The sequence below is a fragment of the Dipodomys merriami genome, unplaced genomic scaffold, assembly GCF_024711535.1.
Source record: "Dipodomys merriami isolate MVZ:Mamm:240054 unplaced genomic scaffold, mDipMer1.0.p SCAF_21, whole genome shotgun sequence".
In the NCBI taxonomy this organism is placed as follows: domain Eukaryota; kingdom Metazoa; phylum Chordata; class Mammalia; order Rodentia; family Heteromyidae; genus Dipodomys; species Dipodomys merriami.
The window spans coordinates 6,421,055-6,432,925 of record NW_027203493.1 but is presented as its reverse complement, the minus strand read 5'-3'; the positions used below and the strand labels follow the sequence as shown (position 1 = coordinate 6,432,925).

Here is an 11,871-nt window from a genome sequence, read left to right as displayed (position 1 = left end):
CCTAACACTTACCTATTCCTTTTTGTGATTTGCCCTAGATATCAAGCTTGTTTTCTAAATGCTCCCAGAACCATTAGTGATTTGTTCTTGGGAGAAAATATGACCACTGAATTACAATAACAATTACCAATCCATATTATTAAAGATAGCTGAATGTATTTTAAATAATGTCAGTTTTGGAGTAGAGATCCTAGCAAATAGCTAGAATGTGGTATGGGAAATCCAATTAATCTGTCTTAGCCTCTGTGGCCTCATTGTGAAGAGAGTTATCAATGATGTCTTTCTCCTTTCTTTGGAGTAAACTCTAGGCTTAAGAATGGCTTATCTGAGTGGGGCCTGGACATTGTTCACTGGGGGTCTTCAGTGAGAAATTGGCTGGGGGATAATATGTTTTCAGGATGTTTCTTGCTCAAGGAACCCAGCATTTTCAAGAAGAATCCAGGAACTTCTTAGCCCACTTTACACAAAGCAGAAGAAGTCCCTGGTAGCGATTTATTCCTGCCGAACCCCATAGGGTGTACTTGAAATCACCCTGCTTTTGTTTCAAGGCAGAGCGAGAGCAATAGCTCTTCTGATCTGAAGGTAGGCAATGGGACTCAGAAATAAGGCATGAAGCTTCTCAGTGGTCTAAGATGTTGGGCAATTCTTTTTTTTTAAGAGCTGAAAGAATACATTAAAAATAGTGTTGGTCTTGTGGTTCTTTTTTATGATGAGGAAATACTTATATTACTTATATAGTGGAAAAATGTGCTGAGTATAAGATGTGATTTTGTAAGTCTTGCAATTTGGAGGTTTTGTGGGGATTTATTTAGGAATGAACAAGTTGGAGCCTTGATTATGGTATGGTTTCTATTACTTTGGTATATCCAGCTCTCTCATTATTTCTGTAGCCATGGTCTATATTAGGATGAAGCACAACAGGTCACTTGACATATATTCTGCACATGCTGAGTTAGTCTTTTATAAGCTGGTCACCCTTTCTTTCCTGTAAGTAGAAGTGATTCAGAATCTAAGTAATGGAGATAGTGGGAAGGGGGTGAATTTGGGTAATGGGAGAGAGAGAGAGAGAGAGAGAGAGAGAGAGAGAGAGAGAGAGAGAGAGAGAGAGAGAGAGAGAGAGAGAGAGAGAGAGAGAGAGAGAGAGAGAGAGAGAGAGAGAGAGAGAGGGAGGGAGAGAGAGAGGGAGAGAGGGAGAGAGGGAGGGAGAGAGGGAGAGAGAGAGAGGGAGAGAGGGAGAGAGGGAGGGAGAGAGGGAGAGAGAGACTGTGTGTGTGTGTGTCTGAGAGAGAGAGAGAGAGAGAGAGAGATAGAGAGAGAGAGAGATACAGATAGAGAGAAAGAGAGAGGAATGAAATGTTCCCTGCACCATTTCACATTAAGGGAAAAGGAACGAGCTACTGACATATGCCATCTGGATGAAATATCTGGAAAAGCATGCTAAGTCAAAAAAAGCAGATTCCATAAGTTTATGTATTTTGTGATTCTTGTTAACACAGCGGTCATTATAGAAATGGACAACTATAGAATTTCATAGTGATTATCAGCAGTTAAAGAGACAGTGGATTTTGCATAGCATCATTAAAGATATTGAGTAAAAATATATAGATCTTTTCTCTCACATAAGTACATATACATTTTCAGTTATGTGAAAATAAAAACTCAGTATTACTAAGTTGAATACATAAAGAATAAATTTCTAGGGAACAAAGTATATATCTCACTAGAGAGGAATAGAATAATTGTGTAAAGGTTACACAATGAAATATAAATAATTAAAACAAATAACATCCATTTTAACAAAATAGATCATCGAAAGAAAAACTAGCAAGCTGTAGAGCAATCTTGTTTTGTCCATAAGTATATGAAACCTATTATATGAATTTTTCTCTATCTCCCTTTCTCTTTTTCTCTAGATACATGATTTCCATATTTCATATATTACTTAATGATCCATAAAGAACAAGAGTATCTGATATTGGTTAGTCATTTGACCATGATAGGATGAGAGTTTTGGTCAAATTTCAAATATTTCTATACCGTTTTATTTTAGTTAACAATTCCCAACTGGACATTTTCTACAATCTCTTCCCCACTTATCTCCTTCAAGTTTCCTAGTTTAGTCTTTATATATGTACATTATGTATTTATGACTGTAAATGCTCAGCATTCCTCTTTTCAATCATTTACCCTTATCCTTTTATCCCCCATACCCATCAGTTAAGACATTCTTCCTGGTTGTCTTTTGGTTGAATTACCCAAAGAGTGGGTGTAAGTGCCAGAATTTACTGTCCTCTGAGTATGAGACTATAACGCCTTTTCTGAACTCCTATTTTTGAGTATAAAATTAAATAAGTTAAAATGACATAAATTGAATGCTAATGTTTAATTGTGTATGGATATGTACTGGCTAAATGCATGATTAATAAGAAATATATGCTATAATTAATAAGTAATATATACTCCCTGAAGCTCAGTAAATAAGATGAATTGCTTCTGCAATGTCTTATTTCAGGAATCTCACTATCTGACATCCAGTATGGCCACTCCAAATAATGTGACTGAGTTAATTATTGCTGGCCTCTTCCAGGATCCTGAGGTGCAGAGAGTGTGCTTTGTGCTGTTTCTTCCTGTGTACCTGGCCACGGTGCTGGGCAATGGCCTCATTGTTATGACGGTCAGTGTCAGTAAGAGTCTGCGTTCCCCCATGTACTTCTTCCTCAGCTCCCTGTCCCTGGTGGAGATCTGTTACTCCTCTACTGTTGTCCCCAAGTTTATCACTGACCTACTTGCCAAGATGAAAACCATGTCCCTGAAGGGCTGTCTGGCTCAGATATTCTTCTTCCACTTCTTTGGGGTGGCTGAGATCCTGTTGCTGGTGGTGATGGCCTACGACCGCTATGTGGCCATCTGCAGACCTCTTCATTACATGAACATCATGAGCCGTCCACTGTGCCACCTGCTGGTGACTGGTTCCTGGATGGGGGGATTTTTTCACTCCATAATTCAAGTTCTCATCGCTGTGCAATTGCCCTTCTGTGGTCCCAATGTGATTGACCACTACTTCTGTGACCTCCAGCCGTTATTCAAGCTGGCCTGCACGGACACCTTTGTGGAGGGAGTGATTGTATTGGCTAATAGTGGCTTAATTGCCTTGTGCTCTTTCCTTATCCTTGTGGCCTCCTACATTATCATCCTGGTCCACCTGAGGAAGCATTCTGCAGAGGGGAGGCGCAAGGCCCTCTCCACCTGCGCCTCGCACATCACCGTGGTGGTCTTGTTCTTTGGACCGGCCATCTTCCTCTATATGCGCCCCTCTTCTACCTTCACTGGGGACAAATTGGTGGCCGTGTTCTACACCGTCATCACCCCCATGCTGAACCCCATCATCTATACACTCAGAAATGTGGAGGTAATAAATGCCATGAAGAAGTTGTGGGGCAAAAGATCCTTAATGGTGGGGTGAACGGAGAGAACAGATTTCAAGAAAAGCAATTTGATTGTTGTTGAAACCGATCGTTTGCTTTTATGTAAGAATTGCAGCAATGAACATAAGGATACAATTTTACCTTTACTTTGATTCCCCTTAGCAACGAAAGACACTGATATTCAGATGTAATGCCCAAGGAAAGTGGCCAGATAGTCTCACTGAATCTCATGGAATTTGACTGACTCAATGATGTGCACCATAATCATGGCATTGGCTAATTCTTTTGTTTGTGTGTGCTGATCCTGGGGTTTGAACTCAGGACCTGGGTGTTGTCCCTGAGCGTTTGTGCTCAAGGGTAATGCTCCACCACTTGAGCTACTGCTCCATTCTAGCTTTTTGCTGGTTAATTGGAGATAAGAGTCTCATGGACTTTGCTGCCCAAGCTGACTTTGAACTGTGGTCTTCAGAGCTCAGCCTCCTGAGTAGCCAGGATTACAGGTGTCAGCCGCCAGTACTTAGCTGGCTTTGTCACAAGACAGTTATAAACATAAATCAAACCATTTGCATTTCTATTGTTACATAGTCATTGCACATAATTGCAGGTACAGAGTGATATTTCAAGATCTGTATACAATAAGTGGTTGTGGTAATGGTATATCTATCACCTTAGACATTTTGTAACTCTTGGTGTTGATGAAAGACAACATGTTCCCTAGTAACAACTTTTAGACATTTAAAATAATTCTTGTAAAAAATAATTATTGTCAGACATAGTTATTCTGCTGTACTTTAGAAATTAGGAACGATTCCTCAACTTCCCCTGGTACAAAGGAGAACATTTATATATATATATATATATATATATATATATATATATATATATATATATTTTTTTTGTCGATCATGGGGTCTGAACTCTGGACCTGAGTGCTGTCCCTCAGCTCTTCAGCTCAAGGCTAGCGCTTTACCACTTGAGCCACAGGGCCACTTCTGGCTTTTTCTGCTTATGTGGTGCTGAGGAATTGAACCCAGGGCCTCATGCATTCAAGACAAGCACTCTACCACTGAGCTACCTTTCCAGCTCTTGGTAAATGTTTTATAACTTAAAATTAATTCTGCTGGTGGCTCATGCCTATAAATAGCTACTCAGGAAGCTGAGATCTCAAGACCACAGTTTGGACACAGCCTGGGCAGACAAATCCAAGAGACTCTAATCTCAAATTAACCAACAAAAATGTGGAACTTGAGGCCTGGCTCAAGGGTAGAGCACCAGTCATGAGCAAAAAATGTCAGAGAGTGCCAGGCCATGAGGTTTAGCTCCAGTTCTGGCACAAAAACAACAGAATTGCTTCTTCCATTCTTCCTTTTTTTCCTGTCTTGCTAATTTAAATTCTCTTTAAAAATTTTTTTTTATTGTGAAAATACCATACAGAGGGGTTACAATTACATGGGCAAGGTAATGAGTACATTTCTTATCAAGAATTTTTGCCTCCTCCTTTGTTTCTTCTTCTTCCCATCCCTTCCCATTCCCCCCCCCCCCCCCCGCCACCAAAGACTGTACTAAAGCTACCAGCACAACTACGTTTATCGCAACATTATTTACCATAGCTAAGATATGGAACCAACCCAGATGCCCCTCAGTAGATGAATGGATCAAGGAAATGTGGTATATATATATATATATATATACACACACACACACACACACACACACACACACACACACACACACACACACACACACACACGGAATTCTATGACTCCAGAAAGAATGACATTGCCCCATTTGTTAGGAAATGGAAAGACTTGGAAAAAATTATATTAAAAAAGTGAAGTAAGCTAGGCCCAAAGGAACATAGGTCCCATGGTTTCCCTTATTTTCAATAACTAGTATATGTCTGAGAGAAGCAGAAAAGGTCAGATAAGTTGATGTTAGGTGAAATGAACCCCAAGATAAGGGTTCAAATGTTTTTTCTTTCTTGTGATTGCTTCTAACATATTTATAAGATGATTTCTTTGTTGCTTTGTATGTCCCTCCCCCACGGTATAACACCTGTTTTCACTGTATTTGATGTTGGTATAATTTGTGGAGGGGAAGGGCAAAAACAAATTGTTTAAATAGGGATACAGGTGGATCCATTGCAACAATGAGATGTACAAGTCGTTATGTCAAAAAACGAATTTAAATTCTCTTGAGATAATAATCTATATTTTATTAAAGAAGATAACCAATCTGGGGTATATCTAGGAATATTTTTTGAATAAATTTATAATTTTATATTTTTCTATATTGTAGAAATAAATGGCATCTTATCTGTAAAGAAGAATAAAATTCTGTTGTTTTCAGGAAACTGGAATGAAACTGGAGATCATATGAAGTGAGTTATGCTAATCTCAGTAAGACACAAAAAATGAAGTTCATTCATATGCAAAACCTGTCCCTAAAAATATGCCACATTGTAAAAGGGAATTTTTTTGGGGGGGACCACCAGTGGGAGATGGAAGGTGGAAAAGAGAGGATGATGAATATATTCTGTAAATGTATGAGAAGTCCATTTGATCTCATGCTGAACTCTGGGGGAATCTTCTTTTTAGTGAGTATTACTGCTGAATGATTCACCCTTTGTCCCACCATTTCTGGGCTTCCTCTTCTAGGGCCTCAGTCTTGATTGCCAGTTGCTCTTCCACTGACTCAGGACTCCACTCCTTTTGTGCACTGGGTATTTTGAGGAAGGGCTTTGGGTTTGCATGGGCCAATTGCTAAACCATGCTCTGCCTCTTTTAGGCTTCCCTTGGTAGTTAGGATGACTGGCATGCACCATCATGCCCAACTTCCTTTGTTAAGAAGGAGTTTTGCAGATTTTTCTTCCCTATAGTGGCTGGGAATTGCCATTTTCCCAACTTCAGCCTCCTGTGTATGCAGAATGACAGGAATGCATCCCTCCTCCTGACTTTATTTCTTTTAATGCCCATTGGTGCCTTTTGGTGAAGGGAGACAAATGTTATATCCTTGTTGTTGTTTTACCTCTCAGATTCGACAGGACATTGCACTGTCCCACATCATTATGAATAATCTGGAGCATATGCAATTGGCCCTTGTGGTGTTAGAATTATACAGACTGGTATTGAATTTTCATTACATTCATACATCTTTTTGTGTAGGCCCATTGAAATAATGCAGACAGCTTCCCCAGTGAATGGAGAGAACATGGTAGGTGCGTACTGAATGGTAAAGACTTTTTTCTCTTTCTCCTGTATGTGCAGGTTAGACTTGTGGGCAGACATCAGGTTTATTTATTTACTTGTACCAGTATATTTTAATTGTACAAAGAGATTGAGTTTAATATCTCTATTCATGCATTTAGTGTACTTTTATAACATTTATTAAACCCACTTGTTATTTTTTAAACAATTTAAGATTAGTGCTATAGTCTTCTGAATTAGATAATATGCATGGAAAATGTTGAGGGAGGAACATGGACAGGGCACTCAATAAATATTAACCATCATCATCATCATTATCATCATCATCATCATCATCATCATCATCATCATCATCATCATCATCATCATCATCACCATCATCAGTACTAATCTTTAATTTGATTTTGTGTGAGGAATACATCTTTCTCCATAAATTAGTGGCTTTTCTGTTCTTTTTAGCTGCTCAGAGTATGAGTTGATTCCACTATGTAGCTTTCAGATATTTGAAGGCAATGACTCATTCCTTTTGGCTTTTCTTTGGAGTAAACATTGTATGTTGTTTAATTGCTTTCAAGTACCCTACCACAGGTATTCAATATTGTAGGATACTGACTTATTTTAATTTATTTTATATTTTAATTTTTGTACTGGTCCTGGCCTGAGCTTTTCTGCTCAAGGCTACCAGTTGAGCTCTACTTCTAGCTTTTTTAGTGGTTCATTGGAGATCAGAATCTCTAGTCGGCTATGGTAAATACTTCCATATCTTAGATGAATGGATTAAGAAAATGGGATATATATATGTATTTGTATATATATATATATATATATATATACATATATATGAATTCTATGCTTCCATCAGAAAAAATGACATCACCTATTCGTAAGGAAATGGAAAGACGTGGAAAAATCAGATGAAGTGAAGTAAGTCAAACTCAAAGAAACACAGGCTTCATGGTTTTCCTCATTTGCAATAGTTAATATATGCCTAGAATAGTCCTAGTAGAGGATCACAATAGCTTGATAGCTATGTACATATGACCATATAAAATGATGCTAGTAGAAATGGAAATAAGAGTTTTCTTTGTGTGTGTACCATTTTCATTTTTTCCCTCTGTGGTCACTGTTTCTGATTTTTATACACTTTGTCTTGTATATGTTTATCTGATTTGAGGAAGGGAAGGGAAATCACAGAAATGGTAGGACAAAGGGTGAACCAATGTAACAATGATACTCACTAGATACTATAGTATGTGTGTGGGGGGGGAGGGGAGGGACAATGGGAGAAAACAAGAGCAAGGGTAACACTATTTGAAAAGAAATGTATTCATTACCTTACTCATGTAACTGTAACCCCTCTGTACATCACCTTTACAAGAAAAAATCAGGTGAGATTAAAAAAAAAAAGAATCTCATGGATTTTCCTGCCAGGTCTGACTTCAAACTGTGATCCGCAGATCTCAGCCTCCTGATTAGCTAGAATAACAGGCATGGGCTATTGGCACCTGGCGTACTTAATATTTTTATAGTAGACGTTTAGTGTCACATAGCCTCCTCTGCTTTAAAAAAAAAAATTCTCTTAATGTATATTTAAAAATACTAGGTCCAGAAGTAAACTTGGTGGAGGACCCCTTCCTTTCATCATGATAACTTGCTGATGTTATGCTGTAACTGCATGGGTTGCTGAAAGGAGACCACACCTGGTTTAGACAGAAAAGAATTTCTTTGGGAGGGTCAGACAGCTGGGCCACACTCTAGGGTAGGGTGTAGGGTGCAGCAGCTGGAACTAGTGGCAGAGAGAGATTATATAGAGAAGGATGAGAAGGGGGTGTGACCAGAGCCGATGAGGAAGTGACCTCAGAGCCTGGGGACCGCCCACGGCCCCCAGGTGCACCAGTAACTAGTTACTTGGGTTACAGTGCAGGGCAGGGACTTTTAGGTAGGAAGGGCCTCGTGCAGTCTTGCACAGAGAGAGAACAAAGAGAAGAGTCCTCACTTCCCCTCCCCGGCAGACCTCAGAATAACAAGTTAGCACTTTAGGATGCAAAAGACTAGGATAAGGCCCTGTCACTCACGTGTGGGGTTGCTTCCTCCTGAGGGACAGAACCTCTCCAGTGACCTCTTCATTTTTAGACACTGCACAGACGGATAATATTTACTCTAAAGGAACTGTCGAAATTCTCAGGGGTGACCTCATGTTCTGAGGGTTCAAATGTGGTGGGGGTCTACTGAGAGCTAATTCCTCACTTTGTTCTACTCTCATTGGAATAAAACCAAGATGAAAGGAAATTTTTTTCCATGTTTTAAGGGACAGATACTATTAGGAAAAATCTAAAATCTTCTCAATTCAAGAGCTAGTGATGGGGTAACATGAAGTACGTAGCAGGCTTAGTGACACAATGGCACACAGACATAAAAGGTCTCTTCATAGAACTTTTATATTCCAGGTAAATAGTCTGCCTTCACAGCCCCTGTGGTCTAGAAAACTAGACAAGAGAAGTAGTTCTTTTTTTTTTTTTAAATTTTATTTTATTTTATTTGAGAACATACTGTACAGAGGGGCTACAATTACATGGGCAGGATAATGCATACATTTCTTAACAAGCATTGCAGCCTCCTCCTTTGTTTACCCTTCACCTCCCTTCCCAGCCTCCCCCCTCCCCCCACCCAATTATAGCCCCCTCCCCCCCCCACACCGACATTGTAAAGTTGGTTTTGACATGACATTTTGTACTTCTCATTGTTGCAACAGGTCCACCTGAATCCTTAAACGACTTGTTTGTCCCCATCTCCTCCACATGTTATACTGACATCAAATATAGTGAAAGCGGGGGTTACACTGTGGGGGAGGGACATACAAAGCAACAAAGAAATAATCTTATAAATTCATTAGAAACACATGCATGAAAGAAACGAAAACATTAAAATACATATTTAAGGGTTCATGTTCCTAACATCACATTATCTGACCTTTTCCGCTTGACTCATACCTATACTAGATATTGCAAATAAGGGAAACCATGGGACCTATGCTTCTTTGGGCCTGGCTTACTTCACTTAATATAATTTTTTCCAAACCTTTCCATTTCCTAACAAATGGGGAAATGTCATTCTTTCTGATGGAGGCATAGAATTCCATTGTGTATATATACCACATTTTCTTGATCCATTCATCTACTGAGGGGCATCTGGGTTGGTTCCATATCTTAGCTATGGTAAATAATGCTGCACTAAACATAGTTGTGCTGGTAGCTTTAGTGTGGTCTTGTTTGTAAACATTTGGGTAAATGCCCAAAAGTGGGATTGCTGGATCATAGGGGAGATCTATGTGAAGACTTTTGAGGAACCTCCATACTGCTTTCCAAAGTGGTTGAACAAGTTTACATTCCCACCAACAATGAAGTAAGGTTCCTTTCTGTCCACATCCCCTCCAGCATCTGTTGTTGTTAGAGTTCTTGATTTTTGCTGTTCTAACTGGAGTGAGGTGATATCTCAATGTTGTTTTGATTTGCATTTCTTTTATGGCTAGGGATGTTGAACATTTCTTCATGTGTCTATTGGCCATCCTTCTTTCTTCTTCAGAGAAGCTTCTCTTTAAGTCTTTTGCCCACTTATTTATTGGGCAGTTGTTTCTTTGAGGATTTGTTGTTGGGTGGTTTAATTTTTTGAGTTCCAAGTATATTTTAGATATGAGACCCTTGTCCGTTGTATGGCTAGTAAAGATCTTCTCCCAATCGGTGGGCTTTCTATTGATGACAAGAGAAGTAGTTCTAAAGATGGACACATACCTGTACTTGAAATATGTCAGTCATTACTTAAAAACTTTACGTTTTTACCTTGCTTAGTTTTTTCTTTTTTCTTTTGGTTGGTTGTGGGGCTTGAACTCATGGCCTGGGAGCTATTCCTGAACTCTTTTCCTCAAGGCTAGTGCTCTACCACTTTGAACCCCAGTTCTACTTCTGGTTTTCTGGTGGTTAATTGGAGGTAAGAATCTTATAGGCTTGCCTGCCTGGGCTGGCTTTGAACTGTGATCCTCAGATCTCAGCCTCTTGAGCAGTTAGGATTTTAGGTGTGAGCCATTGTCACCTGGCTTTATCTTGTTTAACTTTATATTTAGGGCCAGGGATGTTGCCCAGTGACAGAGCATGGGCCTGGCATGTGCAAGACCCTGAATTTGGTAAAAACAGTAAAAAAAAAAAAAGGTATCCACATATGACTACCCAAATGGATGAGTCCATTCTTCATTTTCTTGATCCATTTGTCCATGTAAAGGCATTTGGGTTGATTGCATATCTTGGCTATGGTGAACAATACTGCAATGAGCATGGTTGTGCTGGTAGCTTTAGTGTAACCTGGTTTGAGGTCAATTGGATAAATTCCCCAGGAGTGGGATTGCTAGGTCATAGGGAAGTTCTATGTTTAGTCTTTTGAGGAACCTCCAATTCCTACCAACAGTGTAGTAGCATTCCCTTTAGTCACATCCCCACCAGCATCTGTTATTGTTAGTTTTCTTGAAATAATGGCCATTCTAACTAGGGTGAAGTGAAATCTCAATGTTATTTTGATTTGCATTTCTTTTATGTCCAGAGATGTTGAATATCTCTTCATGTGTCAATAACTATGTGTCTATGATCATATAAAGTGATGCTTATCAAAATGAACTCCAAGAAATGGAAGCAAGAGGTTTTTTTTTTTTTTTTTTAAATTGCACCTTGTGGTTCATTTATTTACTTATTTAGTTTCTTCTTTCCTTTTTTCCTTGGTTTCTTCCCTTCTGTCACTGTTATTATATTTTTGTACCCTTTGTCTTGTATATCAGTTTATCTGATTTGGGGAGAGGAAGGGGAAAGCACAGAAATGGTGGGACAAAGGGTGAACCAATTCAGCAGTGATACTAGACATTATGTTGGAAATGAACTTTAGAACTTGGGGGAAGGGGGTTGGGAGGGGGAAAACTGGGAGAGCATGAGGGAGAGGGTGACACTATTACAAAAGAAATGTACTCATTACCCGACTTACATAACAGTAACCTCTCTGTATATTACCTATACAATAATATAAAAAAATAAGAGTCCACCTCTGAGCCAAACTTATGGCTGTAACTCAGGGCCAAGGACGAGAATGCTCCTATCCCAGTGCCCTAATTGCTCTAAGGCTGAATGTATCAGGCTCTTATTAACCAGCTCTTCCTACACATCCAGCCCTGTCACCTTCCCAAAGCTTTACCTCAAAATGAGGCT

The 11,871-nt window shown here is 39.3% G+C and overlaps 1 protein-coding gene across 1 annotated transcript; it reads left to right on the top strand.

Moving 5' to 3' along the window:
• Nucleotides 1-2,529: 2,529 nt before the first annotated feature.
• LOC138834220 (olfactory receptor 4B1-like) lies at nucleotides 2,530-3,463 on the top strand. Its single transcript, XM_070032967.1, has one exon. It carries the CDS (start codon nucleotides 2,537-2,539, stop codon nucleotides 3,461-3,463), a length of 927 nt encoding a protein of 308 aa, XP_069889068.1. The 5' UTR covers nucleotides 2,530-2,536.
• The last annotated feature ends 8,408 nt before the right edge of the window (nucleotides 3,464-11,871 follow it).